Raw genomic sequence first — 19,702 nt, 5'->3', positions numbered from 1 at the left:
TTGTTGGAATGACAAATTCTCCTTTTGAGAGTCTGAGAGACCATATGCGCCTTTCATTTAATTTCATTTCATCTATCACTGTGAGGCTTAGAACCCTTTCTTTAATGTAAAACCTGTAAAAGTTGCTATAAATAAGCATTATTTGGATCTCTGTGTAGTTAAATTCAATGAAGCCCCATGGCAATGAGTTGGTTATTGTTGGCCAGCACAAGGTTCTGTACTGTTGACATTTTTGCTAATCCTGATATTTTCTAGTAACACATTTGGTTTATCTGGCCTCATCCTAGCTAATTAGAAAAGGCAATCACCATTTACAACCTGAGTCTTTCACTATAGTGTTTGGTTACTCAGTTGCTCTAATCTTCGAATGCTATGGAAACTGGTTTTGCCAACGCATTGTGAAATATTAGCCTAGAACATGTAAGCTAGATCAACACATGTAATAACAAACATGGCCGTGTCATTACACCCCCTGCTTCATTGTCTGCAGGTTTTTGTTTTAGGTACGTATAGGTACAAGTCATTGTGTTGACATGATCATGGATCCATGTTCCCAGTGCATGGTGAACCCATTAGACACGCCCCTCGTCCGTGGGGCTTTGGCCGGGCTATCTCCTGCTAGGCACCCTCCATTCATCTTATGAGCGTTCCATTGGCCGAGGCAGAATCTGCTAAAGGTCACTGCCACTAATTACACTTTCCAAAAGGGACAGATGCCCACCCTCGGCCCCTTATTTTTCTTTCCATCAAAAGAATATTCATCCATCGCAGAAGGGATTCCTGGAGTGATTTCAGCGAAGCACCATGTCCTTTATCGGTGTGACATCAACCCCACCAAAGGTTATAACGCAGAGCTGGCCCAGGTGACTTATTCGTAGGGCCCAGGGGACTATTCTTTTGCCAAGGCCACTATATTAGCATGGCCATCCCCAGATCACTATATTAGTATGGCCCAGATCACTATTGGTATAGCCCACGTCACTATATTGGTATGGCCCAGGTCACTATATTGGTATGGCCCAGGTCACTATACTGGTATGGCCGAGGTCACTATATTGCCAAGGTCACTATACTGGTATGGCCCAGGTCACTATATTGCCAAGGTCACTATACTGGTATGGCCCAGGTCACTATACTGGTATATGGTCCAACCGAGCCTCAGTCCAGAGTCCCGGGTTCACTATAAGGACTAACTCTCCCAGCCTCTCTGGGTTGCTCTCTAGGTTACTCTCTCTTACTGCCACAGAGGGAGAAGGAGCCGGCCGGATCCAGAGTTCAAGCTCATTATCCTGGCCCTCAATCAGACCTCCAGCCAGCTCTTAATTGAGCCATCAGCGCCTTGGGGGGGGGGGGGGAGAGAGAGACCGTGTCATTACTGTAACGAGGGAGCAGCCGTACAGGGGGCAGTAGGCAGAGCGCCACAAGGATGAACCCCCATGGCGTTGCCCCGCTGTGGTCAGATTCACATGGAAAGGAACGGTTTCCTGTGAACATCGCCCTGTCGAGGCTTACTGAGTGGACGGCAATAACAGTCTGTTAATATCTTATAACCCTCTCAAACATAATCGATTAATATGGCGGGGGGTGGGGGGGGTATGTATGACTCAAGGGTTGTGTGAGAAGGGTTGTAGTATCAGGAGAGAACCATGCAGACCATCCAAACCAATGCACTGTTTTTCATATATACGTTATATTAAACTTATTCTATACTTCCAGATTGTGTGTTAGTTTGAGTGGATGCAAATGGGGTTATAAAAGTGAAATGTCAATGTGGCGCCTTGAGTGGTGCCTAGTTCTGAGATGAGCGTCTGAGTATCCTCACTCACACCCTTGTCAGTCACCCTTATAGAGTGTGTGCATGTCACACTACCGTGCACACGAAACCCCAGATGAAACAAAATGTAAGCAGCAGTTACTCCCTCTTGTTCCACAGCTGCAATCAGTTAACTGATCCCTGATCTCTTCATAACGAATATCCTGTCCCTTTGGGTATTGTGTTCATGACGTCCACGGGGAGGAACAGAAAAGCCTTGAATGCCTGTTGCCGTTGTTGTTATTATTCCTTTATTCTCCAGCGACATGACGGGTCCTTCGCAGTGTAGTCGCTGGCCGGTGCACAGCGCACGTGATAAGCAGCTTTCGGGCTGTAAGCGTTTGAATATGTCGATGATTCACAGGTTACTTCATCATAGTCTCCGGCTGGCTCACTCAACGAATAAAATACGGCGTACATGACCCTGGGATTCCCCCTCCTTCCCTCCACACATAGTGGTTTCACATCGATTGTTTGTGTGGCCGATCACGGGGAAGAGAAATGTTGTCTAACCTCTCTGTCTCTGTCTCCCTGTGTCTGTGTCTCCCGACCATAGGAGGAGAGTGACGTCTGTCGTACCACGGCAACAGTGGGAGGGGGGGGGGGGCAATTGGCCACCTTTGTCCCTACTGAGCAAACGATGAACTGAGCGTCGTCCACTCCACCAAACCCAACGTTTGAGTGTGTGCGCGTGTGGGTGTTTGTGTGTGTCAGAGTTCCTTCAGTGGCATGCATGACCGTGTCTGGGGCTATCTGTGCAAGAGTAAGAGGTCGTAGGTCACACCCACCGAGGGGCCGTTCTCTTCTTGACTGACGCGGCCGTCCGTTTCCGCTGTCCCAAGGCACCATGGGAAGGAAAAAGATCCAGATCCAGCGGATCACGGATGAGAGGAACAAGCAGGTGAGATGAGAGTCTTGTGCGGTACACATCACCGCTGTCGGTCAAATATGGACATTTACTAGTTAGTTGCACCACAGTAGTAGTAACACCACACCACACATACCGCCCTGAATCAAAAGAGCATTTTGTCTTATCTAAATCGCGGAGGGTCATAGTAGGCCATGTGTGAGGCGGCCCAGCTGGATAGCATGGCTTCCTGGAGGGCCAGAAGGCGAGACAGTGAAGGAAACTCAGGAGTCTCTGATCATCCACCAAGAGGAGCTTCACATCATGTAGCTCTATGATGTGTGAATGCACTCATAACTAAGTGACTCTGAAGCCAAACACACTCTCATCAGGCCGCTAACGAGCTCCAGGCTTAAGCAGAACCGGGGCCAGGAATTAGCAGACGATCGAGATCTTAAGAGCCCATCGACTGCTGGTACCGCACCCTTTAATGATGACTTTAAAAGTCATGCTCGCTCCTCTTTCTTATTCCTCTTCCTGCAGATCGCTGCTTAGACCTTCAGCATTGATCGGCCGCCAGTGGGGTAAAGAGGCTCTCTGGCCATCAATGTTGCTGAAGGGGATTATAAATCTGCTTGAGGCTATTAAACCACTTGGGAAAACATTTGAGGAGACCCCAACCCGCGGCACAACTATGACGACTGTGTGTGCCTTTTAAAGGGGTAACCAAGTCAGAGCTGAGGACAAAGATTGGGACACACACAATTAACGATTCTTGCATAATATATCCACAAATTACATGGGGTTCTCTGAATAAGCTCCCCACAAGCCATTGGCTGCTAGAGGCTCTGTTTTAAACATATAAAGGTATTGCTTTATTCTATATAGGCTGACGATGTGTAAAAAAAATCCTCTCCTCCGAAAGATCATCCCAAAGATCTTAAGCAAATCACTTTCTCTTGAACATGCAGGGGTTAATCTGCATTACTTCTTCTACTTATGGAATCATGGGCTTGTTCGCCGGATATCAGTTGCTATGGAGACCGTTTGCTGTTTATGACAAGGATCCGTCGCTGTGGTCACCAAAATCAACAATTCTTTTCCTTCTCCATGTTTGAGTGCTTTTCACTGCCACCTACCGCCATCCTGTTTAGGCGAGATCCCCATTTGATAAATTGCTCCTGCAAGGAGTGGACAGGGAGCAGGGGCTGACCAATGGTAGGGTTGGCTTCATATCGTCTACACATGTGCCATGGAGAGCATCTAGACTAACAGCAAGACTGAGGAGTGAGGCCTCTGCTGTAGGTGCTGGAGGCCAGCCCTTCCCCCAGGCAGTGTGACTGACTCACTATACTTGTGTAGGGCACTTGTGCATAAACAAAATAAATTTAAGTGGCTCAGACGGTAGAGCCGGTTGCTGGTTCGATCCCCGGCATCCCTTGCCAAGCTTCGAGGTATCCCCAAGCAAGAAGCCTGACCCTTACTGCTCCCGACGTGCTAACTCCATCGATGTGTGAATGTGTGTATGAATGGATGAATGTGTGGCGCTTTGAGGGGCCACGGGTCAGAAATGTGTTAGTATTGTGTATAAATGTCGTGTGCCGTACCCCCAGGTGACGTTCACCAAGCGGAAGTTTGGCCTGATGAAGAAGGCGTACGAGCTGAGCGTGCTGTGCGACTGTGAGATCGCCCTCATCATCTTCAACCACTCCAACAAGCTGTTCCAGTACGCCAGCACCGACATGGACAAGGTCCTGCTCAAATACACAGAGTACAACGAGCCGCACGAGAGCCGCACCAACGCCGACATCATCGAGGTGAGCCCCGCGTTTGATTTCATTAAGGGCCAGCTGGTCAACCATGCTTTGACCACAGAGAAGTGTTTTTTTAACAAGGCCTGCGTATCCATTCAATCAGAATGGGTTCAAAGCGGCAGGGGTCTTTTTCGGGTGCTAGGCTTAGTTTGACCAGGTTCATTAGAGGCTACGCTGTGTGCTGTGTTGTTCCAACGGGTCACGTACGCTGCGCTGTGCTCGCCGCACATAACGCAAATGGCATGCATGAGCACGTTCCTGGCCTCCTCCTCCTCCTCCTCCCTTTGGTTAAACCTCTTCCTCGCCCTCTCAGACTCTGCGGAAGAAGGGCTTCAATGGTTGCGACAGCCCCGAGCCCGACGGGGAAGACTCCATCGATCAGAGTCCCTTGAACGATGACAAGTATCGTAAGACTACCGAAGACCTGGACATCCTCTTCAAGCGCTACGGAGTGAGTCCCGCCTCAGGCCCCAGTCCCAACCTTAACACTCCCATGTCTGCCGCTGTGTTTCACTCTAAAACGTCTGTCGTTTCTCTGCCTTTCTACAGCAGTCGACGGCGACTGCCCCCTCATTCTCCATGCCCGTGACAGTCCAGGCGTCCAATCAGAGCCCACTGCAGTTCAGTAACCCGGGTAACACCCTGGTGACCACGTCCTATGTGACCTCCTCCACTCTCTCCGACACGCACCTCCTGTCGCCACAGCAACCGACGCTCCAAAGGAACACGGTGTCTCCGGGGTTGCCACAGCGACCGGCCAGCGCAGGTGAGCCACGGGGGCAAATGAGATTCCTCAGCATGCGCTTGAGGGACGGCCTAATCAGGCCTAACGGATAATGGCACATTGACCAGCCTACCTGCAACGCTTTCACACACTTCCAATAATTGAACCTTCGCTGAGCCACTGCGATCAATCCATAAAATCCCGGCCCGTCACTTTGAGCTAAAGCCCGGGCGCCTCATTGTACTGTCTAATCACCCCCCAATGTGAGATAACCTCACGATCGTCTTCATCAGGGGGGAAATGGACGCATTTCTGCTTCGTATCGACGGGCTTGGACGGTGGAATGAGGAGCTAAAAATAGCGTGTTAATTTGCAACATTTTGCCTGTGCTGTAGCTCACATAGGGACCAGAAGTTGGAGGATGATCTGTTGATGTAGTTATTCATGAGTGATGTAATGTTGCCGTTTTAAATCCGTAGTGACCTTTTTTCCAAAAGTGAATTTAACTTCACTTGACATGTCTGGTGGCAACCACAATGAGTCAAGGCTGAGCATTAGATCCAGAGCGCTTCTCGAATCACCTAGAGGTATCCTTGAGATGTGTTGCTCTATATCAAATGTGTATATTTAATATTCTCATGGAGTGATATGCTTTGCAATTATTTGCATATTGCAAAGAAATGAATTGCTTGATTACCAAAATGGGAAATACTAACCACCATGTAATTACCTTTTATAATTAGTCTTCGATAATTCATTTAGAAGCCTCGATTAAGCTTAAAGAATTGCCTCACCTTAAAGTTGCAATACGTAACCCTTTATCAGGCTTGTAGCTTAAAGTGACCTGGACATTTCTGAAGTCTGATCGATGGATTTCATTAACGTTGTCCGTACCTTTCTCTTTGTTGACTTGCTCTGTTGCACCACTATGCTTCTAAAGTAGCCCAGAACAGATCACAGAGAGGACGCTTTCTAATCAAATTTTAGGATTGCTATCTCACTTCTAAGCTATGACCTATAGTTTTACAGACTAAATAAGTTAATTCAATTTATGAACCTTGTAGGTTTGCACTTGGCTGCTCGATGCTGCCATAGAAGAGGACATCAGTAGGTGGGGGGGGGGGGGGGTAGTATTTAGTTGGTTGCAAGATGCCACTATATCCCACACACTGCGCCTTATTAAGTGTGAATCATTTGTTTTCTAACAGGAGCTCTTCTAGGAGGGGATCCCAACAATTCTAACGGCGGATGTCCAAGTCCAGTCCGTAAGTATTACTGAAATCCCTGTTTTAGCTCAGATATGTTAACAACAATGATCAAAATTCCTCTGAGGTGCTCGTCAATATCGCAGATCCATATAAGTGTAACTGTTTGGATTGGCATCGGTAATAAAAAACACTGCATATAAGCTTGCAATTATGTCAAAAACACTATTTTGTGTTGGAACAATCATGGTCAAGTTGGTGTAATGTTGACATAATGAGCTGAACAGTAACAGAAAGGAAACTGCACATAACACTCGTCACATGCCGTTCTTGTTTACAACGTTTACACAAAGAGGTGTGTGATCCTTTGGGCGCAAACTATCTCCACTGGCAGAGACAGCAACACTTACTCACTGTTGGTCTTTTGAACATTTTGTTCATGCACATTCCAATATTTTGTAAAAATATATCTTTATATTAATTTCACACATGTCCCCTTAGTTCACATATATTTATTTTTTGCATATTTCTTGTACGAGGGCAAGTCAATGATGAAACCTTTCTTGCTCTCATCCAGCTAACGGATACAACAGTGCCAGGGCCTCCCCGGGCCTCCTCACCGTCTCCAACGGCAACAGTCTGGGGAAAGTAGTTCCGGCCAAGTCCTCGCCGCCGCCCCCTAGCCCCCAGATAGTGAATAGCCGCAAGCCAGACCTGCGAGTCATCACCTCACAGGGTGGGAAGAGCCTCATGCAGATGGTAAGATAGACCCGACCAGGAAGCAACCTCCCCCATCTGACACACAGCCACACAGTTTAGCTTCCTTTAACAGCACAGTAAGAACCAGCTGGATCCCATGTGTGTTGGGGGAAACCGAGTGGCTCATACAAACATAAATCAAAGATATTTGTATTGGCTTTCTTTTGATTAATTGTAATGCTGCTTTAGAGATGCAAATGTGGTTAATTATGTCCCAAACCCATGAATTGGCAACATGGTACAAACATATCAATGTACATTTCTACGTTTTTAATTTAATCTTTATGTTTCTACAAAAAAATAATCGTTTTTCTGAATTGGTGGAAGGATAGCCTTGCCGTGTTTACAGACGGGGGTGGTTTTGTGTTTCTAGTCCCTGATCTGGAGCAGGTTCTACCACCCAGCGATGCTCTGCAGAGCACTGATGAACCTGCACTCAATCCTACCACGCTCTGCTCCATGTGTGAACAGGACGCTGTTAGCGTTGGTCCAGTAATGACCCGCCTTACGTGATGTCGCCCTACTGATGTTCGGTGTTCCCTTTAGCATTCATGTTAGAATTAGCATAAGCTTTAGCATTAGCGTCAGCTTAAGGTACTGTGCACCAGGTTCAGAGATGTGACCCTCTCTATTGCTGCTCTTTGCAGACAGAGGATGAGCTGGAATTGGTGAACGAGGTGAATCTTCTCAGCGTCATTTTTGTATTTTCTTCCGCATGACTCGATGGCCATTCAACGCAACCCCCACTCATTAGCTCAGTGTTAAATCACCCCTCCCCACACATGCCTGAGAAAATTGGGATTGATATGTCCACTGACCTTTCTCTGGGTTGGTCTTGATCGGGGGGGGGGGGGGGGGGGGGGGGGGGGGTCAGTGGTTCTGTTCACGTGGATGCATGCTGTACAAAACTGGTGGTTGATATTTTTTCCGGCATGGTCATGGATCTTAGTATCATCCCCGTGTGATCGAAAACAAAAAGAAAACTTGTTTTTGTTGCAATTCGTTGATGGGGGGAAAAACAGTCAAGAAACTCCCTGGTTGATTGTGCCTAACTGAAACGTCTTCATTTGGAGATGTTGCCTTGTTACCATTCTCGACGGCATCAGGCATGGAAGGAATGTTTCTGTATTCATTTATTATTTTTAAAGCGCAAAGCATGTCCCTTGTTAACTAGCAACCCGCACTGAGTCTCATCTCCACCAACCACCAAATCACATGAGACCTAGCTGAAGTCACATTAAAGGCATTTTACTGTCAGTCAATGTCATCTCTTCTCCCGATAATTACCCTCAGTCCTTGTGAGGTTATGGTTAATTCACAACATAACAACATAAAAGTGCATACGCTTTTAGATTCTGGGAGAATATATCTGTTGGCTTTGATGGGAATTGCCTTTAATGTGATTTGCCTTTTTAAAGAAATATCAAATGCTGAAATCCAACCACAGTAGCACCAATCCAAGGGGATGAATATATGCTCTTTGATTGGATAAAAATGGCGTCACTTGCTCCCACCTTTAACCGTTCCAGCAGAACTTTACCTCTATACCTGTGGTGGGATTCTTTGCGTTTGGTTGCTCTTGAAGGGCAGGGCCTCCACTGGGCAGTGTACATTAAATCGACCATGCATGACGTCGGGAGGTGCTCCTGACTCTCCTGCCCTGTTCACCGTGCTCCCCATGGCGTCCAACCTCAACCGTGCCATCAAGTCCCCCCGCAGAGCAAGTGCATCGAACTCATCCTGGTTCCCATTACCGTGGCCGCGGGTTCTGTGCTCAGCGATGCTGCGACTGACACCCCCATTCTTACCCCGCTGTGCTCTCTCCCCCCCCCCACCCCCGGCAGAACGCCCAGCGGCTAGCCGCGGGGGCCCAACTGGCCCAGACCCTCACCACGCCCGTGGTCTCCGTGGCAACGCCCAGCCTGCTGGCCCAGGGTATGCCCTTCTCCGCCATGCCCACCGCGTACAACACAGGTGAGATGGAGCAAATGAAAGGGGGGAAACACACACACACACACACACACACACACACACACACACACACACACACACACACACACACACACACACACTCCCACAGTCAGAAACCCCTCGCCTCTCCCCCTTGTTTGGCCAAAAGTTCTGGTTTTATGGAGTCGTTATTTATTATGTTGGAATATGTTTTGACCTGACTGTAATATTTGGCACAGCAAGCGCTTTCTCTAGGATTCCCCATCATTGATCTCTATCGTGATTCAAATTGGCAGATCCCAATGACCTCAAACCTTTCTGGCCTTCTCTCTTTCTTTTACTTTTTCTCTCTTTTTCTTAATCACTCTCGACCACTCTCTCTCAGAATACCAGCTGACGAGTGCTGACATCACGGCTCTGCATGCCCTGGCCTCACCTGGCGGTCTGCTGCCCACTAACGTGACCTGGCAACAGCAGACTGTATCCCAGCAACAACCACAACAACAGCAGCAGCAGCAGCAGCAACAGCAACAGCAGCAGCAGCTGAGTCTTGCGTCACTCAGCAACCTGGTGTAAGCTTAATGTTGTTGTCCCTTCTTCCTCCTTGCAGGCTGTTTTCTTATTTTTACTGTAATCTGTCATCCATGGCCTGTGCCCAGCTAAACAGCCTCTTTATTCATACATTAACTCAGTAATCAACTTGTCGTTAACTCTGCTAAACGTATTTTACTCTGCAAAAACCACAATGTACAGAGCATTGTGGATCATGCCATGAATCCTCCTCTATGCCAAGCTAGCAATTCACAGAAGAGGATTAAGTGAATTGGTCTCTAACTAACATCCTCACCTTCTCACTTTGATATCATCCCTTCGCCTGCAACTGTGCTCAGCAGGTAGAGTGCAATGACGTGGGGAAGAGTGCAAATATGTTGTCTTTAAAATTAAACTAAAGCTGGAGTGTAGGACAGTATAGACGATGAGAGATCATGGAGTTCTTTGACTACAGTACACAGTGGTTGGGCACATTCTTCGTAATTACACACAGGTTATATGTATTTATACCACAGCATTGTTGAATATTTCATGCTGATTTGTCAATAACATTCATAGAGATTGCATTATATATTTTAATATTGGGACCCCCCTTCACAATTTGCTACAGATTCAACCTTTGACCAGATCATTCCTTTACAATGCAAAACAATCTATGCACTCAAAGCGTTGTGGATGGTTATTTTAACATAACAGCTGATTAAGTCGATAAGAAATATTGGATACATGCAACTCACATCTACTGATGGTTGGTTACTGTGGTTCAAGCGGAATAAACCACTTTGGGCTGGCACGTTAATGGCTTTCAGCTCAACCGGTCGTGGTTTATTCCTTACATTCCACACTACACACAACGTGCGGTGTGTACCGTAAGCACACTGTAGCTCAATTAGCAACATTCCTAAACCATGCATTAACATTTGTTGTTGGTCCCAAGGCAGACGCTGACACTTGACTTCCAAGTGAGTCTGAGAAGACTCGAGAGCCGAGGCATCCGATCAATATTGGAGCAACCACACATTTAAGTTTCCAGAATGGAGCGCAGGAATCTGTAGCAATGGCAACAAAGAGAAACGGTTACGTGTAGGAATATGTAATGGCTATGCTACTGATAGAGCTTGGACACTGGGGCTTATTCCCAGAACCCCCCCTCCCTTGCCCTGGGGGGCTGAAGAATAGGCAGGTTACGTTGCACACATCAGTAGGACCAAACGGCAGCATGATCTGGCGCTGGGCGGCCTCTTGAAAGTGTGTTTGTCTCCCTCTTGTCCACAGCATGTGGGGTATGGACAAGCAGAGCAGCGAGCTGTCCAGCCAGGTCTCGTCTCTGGCAGCAAATCTGAGGTGAACAGCCACGAGAGACAGAGAGAGAGAAGAGGGAGAGAGAGAGAGAGAGAGAGAGAGCGAGTGTGTGGGCTTTTTGTAAGCTTGCAGATCCTTTAGTAAAAGGTGTTTCCTCCATTGGGAGAACAATGAAACACGTTCACAAGTTGACGTTTGCAGGATTACATGGAATTCTGGATGTTGAAGCGCATATTAAGAACCTTAATTTGAAAAACATCAATTGTATTTATTAATTTAAGCCTCATATGAAAAGGTAAGGCGTTGTTATAGAATAGAAAAAAATCGAACACTTATTTTTGATTGGGCTATTGTTAAAAACGGCATAAATATTAATATTTTTTATATTAGCCCCACCAACTAACGTTGTAAAACGTTGTTCTTCTTTATTCGGTATTTGTTGTGGATTGCAGTTTACAATACATCTTATATGCTGGCATATATGAACTGGGAAGTTTGACTACAACACCTGTAGACGTATGCCATCACAAGCTTGTTGTAACACATTGTTGCAAGAGCCTTTGCAATGATGTCGTTCTCTCAGCCTCCTCCTCCTCCTCCTCCTCCTCCTCCTCCTCATCCCACGCCTTCTACCTTTTGACCTCTTCCTCCATTTTGGTTTGTTTTGGTTTCTGGCCTCCAACCTTCTCCTTTTCCTCCTCACAGCATTGGCTCTCCGTCCAACCTGCTGTTGGGTAGAGATGAGTGGTTGGGCCGGTACTGTACACCACTACACTACCTGTCTTCACCCCGTGTGTCTGTGTGCTTTCGTTGCTGCCAATCGTCACCACACACACACACAGCCACACTCAACACGCGCACACGTGCACACACGACACTACACACTCATACACCGGCCCCCCTCTCCTCAGCATGATTGGAAATCTGTCTTGCAGTCAGAGAGAAAAAGACGTGGCATAGTTCCTGTTCCGTCTGCCGGGTTCTACTCCAAGACAGGATGATTGATTGATTGATTGATTGATTGATTGATTGATTGACTGATTTGTTATGTTTGCAGTTTTTTTTTGTTGCTGACTCATGGCAAATCACTGCAGTCATCCAAACCATTTCACGCTTTCTGGCCTGTTATTGAGTTGTTGTTTTTATGTGGGAGCATTGGCGACGATGCGTTGTAGGCTCTACACTCGCTAACTGCTTGGAATGAGTTGAATTGTTGCCCCGGGTCTTGTCTTTGTAATTATTGTTGTCGCTGCTGTTGCCAAGTAACGTGGTCCCGGTTGTTGTCTGACACGAGTGACAGCTGTTATGTTTCTCTCCTCTATCTAATAACCCGCTGACAACTGCTCCCTTTGTGTCCATCTTCCTCCCTCTTCCTGTCGCCCCCCACAGGCCCGTCTCCCACATACCGCAGGGCGCCATGCTGACCGTCAACACCGCCTCCGGGGTGAGCATCAAGTCCGAGCCCGTCTCGCCCGGCCGCGACCGCAGCACGCCCTGCCCTCCCCCCGCCTCCACCTCCGCCTCCTCCTCCTCCACCTCCTCCACCTCCATCCTGTCGGCCCCGCCCCAGTACCCGGGCTCGCTGCTCTGCCTGGAGCCGCCCACGGGGCGCTCCCCCGCCGACAGCGTCAGCAGCAACGCCAGCTCCTACGAGGGCAGCGACCGCGATGACCCTGCTGCCGCCGCCGCCGCCGCCGCCGCAGGGGCTGGGGGCGGGGGAGGGGGAGGCGAAGGCACGGCGGCGGGCGGCGGCGCAGGGAACGCCGGCCGGGCCCCGCCCCCCGACTTCGGGCAATCGGCGGAGCTGCTGAGGGCGCAGAGCGAGCAGGAGCAGGAAGGGGGTAACATCAAGCGCATGAGGCTGGATGCCTGGGTCACATAGAGCAGTGGGGGGTTGGATTATGATCTGCACGCCCTTGAAGACACTTTGCACCACCCGCAAGACACACCCCTGTCTTAAGCCACACCCTCCTTCACTTATTACCCCTCCCCCTCCCATCACACATTTAGCCTCTGTCCAGAATTGTACCCACTCCGTCCTCTCCGCCACTGCCCCCCCAGACTCCCCTGTCTCTGGGCAACCGTCAATTGGTGTGGGGCAGGAGACGTGGCAGCCCCCCCCCCCCGTCTCTCCGAGGCAGGGCATTGGATATAGAGTAAGGGACTGCGAAACCTGCTGACCCCAATGCACCCACCCACCTTTCACACGTAGTCGTTTCTTTCAGTAGAACTGAATATTACTGTCGAATACTTAATTGCAAATGTTGAGAAATGGACTGGAAAAAATCCCTCATCTAGGAGCGTGGATTAGAGTATAAGTGGTTGTGGAGCGGTGTCTCAGTGGGGTGTCTTCAGCCAGCACGGTCCACGTAATTGCCGTCACGTACTCCGATGGGACGGTGGTGGTGGTGGTGGTGGTGGTGGGGGGGGGGTCCGCATCACGGGAAGCTCACCGAACTGCCCAGTGCCATGTTCCCACGCACACCGTCTGTGTTCTTCCAGTTGTATCACTTCCAAGCGCCGCTTTGGAAAAACGACTTTTAGCTCTGGCACACGTGTTTTTTAATGGGAAGAACCAGCGCAGTGACACGCACTTAGACGAGGGAGAGGGAGGGAGGGAGGGAGGGAGAGAGGGAGAGAGGGAGCCGAGCAAGGCTGCAGAGTGAGAATAGTTCGGGTTTTTTCAGTCGGCCTGCCACGATTACCCCCCGTCTCCCATCGGGGGGCGCTCACACACCCTCCAAGCGGCATTTCTTGTGGTAAGCCCGCTAGCAGCCAAGGCTACGGGCGCCTCCGACGCGTCCTCACCGAGTGCCAATATCAACCACCTCACGGATGCCAAATGCCTCTCGTTCCGGTGCAGAGACACTAACGAATATATCGCTCGTCCACGGCCAGGACTAACGCTACTACATAGAACCATAGAAGAAGACTTTCTTTCTTTCTTTTTTATCTGCCCTCCCGCTCTCCTTCTGCGCCATATATTTGTTGCAGAAGACGTCCAAGTGGTCACACTGTTTGGTACCGGGTGGAGACGCCATCCAGTTAACCGGGAAAAACAAAACAAACACGCCTAGCATGAGATGTTTGAGCTGAAGGGGGCGTTCACTAGGGAAAGTATTAGATCCCCTCAGTCCAAGTGTACTTGTTCTGTTGGTATTTTGAAATCAGTTTTTTGAAGGTCTGTTAGTTGTCAAGAGGTAGGGATTATGACTTTGTATAAAAATCACTCCTTATATATCCAAAAAAAGCCTTGGTGTTCTATTTAGCTCTTAGTCCACTCTAGTTCTCCTACGTCGGTGGTTTAAAAAAAGAAAAAAACTAAAAACAGGAAGGAAAAATGTCATTTTCTATATTTCTACAGCTTCAGTTTGGCAGCATAAGTGAATTAGCTCTTCAGCTTGGGCGACGTGTATGTACATATGAATATATTTGCATAGACTTTGCTAGATACCCCTAAAAACAAGCAATGTGTTGATTCTCAGTGGATCTGTTTGCATATATGAGTGTGTGAATTGAAACTTGTTTTTGGTGCAGGGGTAACGCACCACTAGGTAGGGCTGGTGAATTGAATTGGTTTCAGTAACCTTTTATATGCTAGTGTTGATGGTGTGTGCACTTCTCCGTCTCTCACACACAGAGGCCTTGATTGTGGTGTCATTATATTGTTGTTATTATTATTCATTATGCCACATGCAAAAAAAAAAATCAAAGTCAAAAAGTAACACGATACTTTATTATAACCACCATGAATTTGGATGATCTCGAGTCACTGGCTTCTAGTATTTCCTAAAGAGGGAGAGAGAGAGAGAGGAGAGAAAAAAAGCATACTTTGTGTTGTACCTTATTAAATTATATCTGATTATAATAACCAGTGAAACTATTTTACATGGGACTTTTCTAGATTACGCCTTTTCACGCAGAAGAGCATGAGATTGGCACATGTGGAGCGTGTCGTATCCGTAAAAAAGACTTGCCCACACACATCGTTTTGACTGCAGTTATGGACGTGGATGTTTTGTGTATGCGTTTATACACACACACACACACACACACACACACACACACACACACACACACACACACACACACACACATCCCAAAAAGATAAAATGAACAAACCCACTCACACCAGTTCAATATAGTGTACATATTAGTGATGTTTTGGCATTGTGGAGGTTGTCATAAGGAGCTAACGTTTAAGTCATGTTATATTTGTGCATGTCACGACACGGTGGGAGGTTTTTAATTGAAGTCTTGTCCAATGATCTGACGGAACCGCTTAGTATCGACCAATCAGCGGCCTACTAGGAATCAGGTGTTCTCTTCAGCCGGGACAGGTAGACATAATGCTCCATGATGTCATTCCTCATATGGGGACGACGTGCTTCATACACCCACTTACTTTTTAATCACCTCTGTCTTGTTAAACCCCCCAAAACACACTATGTTTGTCTTCTAGTTTTACAGGAACTGGTGATAGACTGAAATATGTGGCACCACATGAATAGGCTTCAGAAATCGGCTCTCTGCGGGATATGTTCATGTATAAAGAGGTCCTGTGTCCAATCTAGCAATGTAGTCTCGAGACAATCTGTATGAGAAAGGAATAACCTGCACCCGTTTCTTGTTGTGTACAATGTTTTGAAAATCTCACTATTTTTGGATTGTTAATTTGTGCTGGTGACAGTTCCATTGTCTTTTATGATAATATATTGGAGCTTTTATTTGAGTGCTATTTTTGGTTTAGGATAGCCTAATTATACTTTTTTTACATTATCAGATTCATAAACATAAAGTACTGGTTTCCTTTTTGAAACAACTTGCTGAAATTGCACGATCAATTCTTGTGGTATTATCAAATGCAATGAAGGAAATACCAGTTAAATGCTGCAATTTGAATTAAGATAAAGAATATATTTATAGAACAGGGCAAACAACCGAAATTAGTAATCCAACAAATAAAAATGGAAAAACATCATGCATGGGATTCGAGTAATGACAAGTTGTGTTACAGTATGATAAAGGACATGCATCACATTTGAGTTATAGAAAAACTCAGAAAATGTAGCATATGAATACTAAAGATGAAATTTATAGCTAATATATTGTGTTGAGCTAGTCTGCTTTGGGTTTTGTTGTAAAGGAATATTTCTTTTTTTTTTGTTGTTTTTTGAGAATGATATACAATTGTGTATATTTTCATATACAAAGTATGCACTGATATGTTATTAAAATTCTATACCGCTTTTACAAAAAAAGTGTTTGTTGTACCAAAGTATCCAAGTCCCTTGAAACCTTATCCTTTTTGCGTATGTTTTACCGTATTTTATATATTAAATAGACAAACTGAGTGAAATGGATTTAAACTGTGTTTTATTCACTGGTGTAATGGAATTTATTAAAACCTGTTTGTTTAATAGTCTACCGTGAAATATCAAACTGATGTGTTCTAAATCAATTTTTTGTCTACTCTGTGTTCTTGACAAAGACCACTTTGTGTATTTCTTAATGACGTTTTACAGTATTATACCTCCACTCCTTTAAAGGAAAACCAAACCGCAGCACCACTTGCAGAACGCATTGCATTAAATGACTCCCTCTAGGTTAATATATGGTTGCATACGTAACCTCTTTATTGGCTGATCTGGTACTTTAAATAGTTAAAAGGCGGGTCAACGGTTTGGGTTCTCCTTTAATTAAATATGACTCAAACATCGCCTTAAAGCCACACCAAACACTCTGTTGGAAGTAGTCCCAGCCCGATATCAACCAAGAATGTTTGTTAGAAAAAGCTTGATGTAATAGTACACATTTAACCTATAGAGAGCAAATTTGAATGTATAATTGTATCGTATCCTACATTTTTAAATCGTTGTGCATTTCAATCGAGATTTGTTCCAGGATTAATCCACTCCCTGTGGTCACTTAAAATCTCATGGTACTGCCCTGGCATGATTCCCATCTGAATTGGGAAGAATGAGTACTAATTTTAAGTTATCATAGTGTGGGATTCTCCACTGCAATGACCAACCATCACCGATGGTAAAAGGCTGTAACTGCTGAACGTGTAGGATGATGAATACGCCGCTGCAAGGCATCTCAGACCATCACTGCTGGATGTAAATGGTCTATTTGAGAGGATTTGTTTGCTTCATTGTAAGAGCCAGTTTAGTTAAATAGCGCCCCCATACAATAGTATCCAGCTGCAGTAAGTCCCCTGATGGAGTAAGTACCTTAATGGATACCTCTTATTTCTAGACTGTGTGAATTGTAAAGTCAAGTATAACCTCCAAAACATCATGATCTGCGTCTTGGTGGTGTGGCGGTAAGGGCTGTGGGTTAACACTCTGCAGGTGCAGGTTCGAGTCCCCGCACGCACGGCCAATAAGAAGCTGACCTTCATGATGAGCTTTCAGACACTATGTAGGTTCAGGTTCCCTGCTCAGAACCAGGGTTCAAGAGGTACCTTATTGGATACATCTTATTTCTCTATCATGTGAATGGTAAAGTCAAGTACGACCTCCGAACATTCTATGGTTGGTGCAGCGGTACGGGCTGTTGGTTAACGCCCTGGAGACTCAGGTTCGAGTCCCCGCTCACACGGCCACCAAGAAGGGGGAACCCCAAAAAGTTCTATGGATTTAATGCAATATCCACAAACAGTTCAAAATGGTACCATGAAATGTCTTGTTTATTGTATTAACCAGTTCATTTCTCTTTTGTGAAAGTCACCAAAAGTCAAAAAAGTTAAACGCAAGGTCACAGGCTAACAGTGGAGCTGTGTTGGGAACCAGCAGCCAAGAGCTTCCATGGAAACTTTCTACCCATGTTAAATAGATTTAGTTGGCAGTTCCTTTTCTGCCCATTCTATTTTAAACTTGTGGAAGCACTTTGCAGTACTGGGAGACACCATTTCTAACGGCAATGGAGCTAGATTCTAAAAATATCAAAAGATGCCCAAAGCAAATACCTTTAACCCATAGTTGTGTTTTATCAAATTAAAAAATTTCACAGTTTCATTGACCACAAATTGAGCAGAAATATTTTGCATACAAGTCTTTAAATAGTTTAACCACATTAAGAAAAATACATTTGTTAATTTTTTTTAATAGTGAAGCCACAAGTTTTGCACATTATCCAAACAGAATACCTGAAATGTTGATATTTCAGCCCTTTCGGGTTAAAACAAGAGAAAAGGACAACCTAACAAGAGTGAAAAGTTTGGGTTAGGTGACCTATAGTTCAAAGATGTCCCTGGTCAGGTAGACTAAATAAAAGTGTATTCCCAATTGCTCCAGGACATTCGTGTAATTTACTTGTGAGCTCTCCCTCAAGCCTAGAGAGACATCAGTGTTGAACCACCAACTGAAAGAGGGTATTTGCCATTAGTATGAGTGACAACATTTCATGGCTATTAATTTAGTTCATTATATTTAGCCGATTTGAATAGACTTTTCTAGCAGGTGAGGCTGTCAAAGAACTAAATATGGAGCAACTACAGAAACCAAATTTGCAGCATGACCAAATTATACAAAAAGTATAGGAACTGTTCTAGCAGATATGTTTTAGAAGTCTCTTTTGATAGGCAGGGAATAATTGTCTTTGTCACCCTGTAGTCATGCCATCAAATCTGTTGGGCAAAGTACCCCTACTGATTAATCCAGTAGACTCAACAGTCAAGTCCCCCCTAGTTAGAAAATGGAAGAAACCCAGTTAGTCGTGTTAATTATTCTGTTGTTACAAATGAAGACTAATACTTTCCACATATTGCGATCCAAGTTACTGGCTGCAGTCTTGGATTTTATAGTTCTATATTAATAGATTCAATTTACTAAACTATTAATCATGCTTCAGAAGAATTAACCTTTCTTGGATGGCAGATCTACCACAAGCCTCCATTGCCACAACCTCCAGATGGCTTACGACCTACGGCAACTCCTCGACTAGTGCAAGCCAACAAATTGGCTCTTGCACACCAGACACGCATTTTGCTTTATTTTAGGTTTTTAAGCATCTTTAAATACCCAAATCATCGCTCCAATACACAAGTCAGCTAATGGCCTACAAGGAAATGCTGAAGCTAGTGTTAGGATGGCGATAAAAAATGGACAAGCTTGCGTGTACAAATATGCAGCTAGAATTGCAAGGTTCACAGCCCAGTTGCATAAGTGGTCACAACCGTTGGATTGCAAGCAAGGATAAAAAAAAAAAAACTTCCCACAAACTAGTCAACATGGTCAATTGAAAGCCTGTACAAAACGACCCTGGAATAGTCAAATGCAGCTTTACTGCGGATGAATTAAGCCAAATTGCATAAACATCCAATGGTAAACAGTATACAAATGCAATCAAGGTTGCACTCACACTAGGCCATCTGGCCGTGGCCGTCGCAACTGTGGCCTGGCCACGGTAGGCTCTTGTACATACGCCATCACGTCGCTAGCATCCAAACAATTCTACCAAACATTAACCAACTAGTGAAAAATGGAACAAAAATTTAGCACACACCCAGTGACTAATCACCTTGTCCAGGGGTGTTCCAACGTGGTTTACCAGAGGGCCTTGTGGACTTAAAGTAAGCCACACATTTGACAGAGACAGCACGGAATGACGTTCAACTAAGCTAATCTACAGGTTACTAGTGCTAGTGCAATTACATGAGAATTTTGCACAATATTTGTACTCCAATGCTACGTAAAGCAGGCTTCTTCAGAAACCCGTAGCCTGCTACAT

At 45.8% G+C, this 19,702-nt stretch overlaps 1 protein-coding gene across 5 annotated transcripts in view; it reads left to right on the top strand.

Annotated features, from left to right (window-relative positions):
• The window catches only part of LOC115536215 (myocyte-specific enhancer factor 2D homolog), an 18,424-nt gene extending 2,033 nt beyond the window's left edge, over positions 1-16,391 (top strand). The window contains exons 2-13 of one of the 5 annotated variants that reach the window (XM_030347967.1): positions 2,370-2,714; positions 4,274-4,477; positions 4,788-4,925; positions 5,024-5,240; positions 6,407-6,463; positions 6,981-7,162; positions 7,810-7,839; positions 9,007-9,136; positions 9,498-9,684; positions 10,940-11,008; positions 11,672-11,722; positions 12,356-16,391. In XM_030347967.1, coding sequence (XP_030203827.1) covers positions 2,661-2,714; positions 4,274-4,477; positions 4,788-4,925; positions 5,024-5,240; positions 6,407-6,463; positions 6,981-7,162; positions 7,810-7,839; positions 9,007-9,136; positions 9,498-9,684; positions 10,940-11,008; positions 11,672-11,722; positions 12,356-12,848 — 1,812 coding nt within the window. In that variant the 5' untranslated portion in view covers positions 2,370-2,660 and the 3' untranslated portion in view covers positions 12,849-16,391. The remainder of the gene's footprint in view (positions 1-2,369; positions 2,715-4,273; positions 4,478-4,787; positions 4,926-5,023; positions 5,241-6,406; positions 6,464-6,980; positions 7,163-7,809; positions 7,840-9,006; positions 9,137-9,497; positions 9,685-10,939; positions 11,009-11,671; positions 11,723-12,355) is intronic. The other 4 variants (XM_030347969.1, XM_030347968.1, XM_030347970.1 and 1 more) reach the window with 4 other exon arrangements.
• Positions 16,392-19,702: the final 3,311 nt, after the last annotated feature.

This window comes from Gadus morhua, chromosome 22 (assembly GCF_902167405.1).
Source record: "Gadus morhua chromosome 22, gadMor3.0, whole genome shotgun sequence".
In the NCBI taxonomy this organism is placed as follows: domain Eukaryota; kingdom Metazoa; phylum Chordata; class Actinopteri; order Gadiformes; family Gadidae; genus Gadus; species Gadus morhua.
This window is presented reverse-complemented; position numbering and strand designations above follow the sequence as displayed.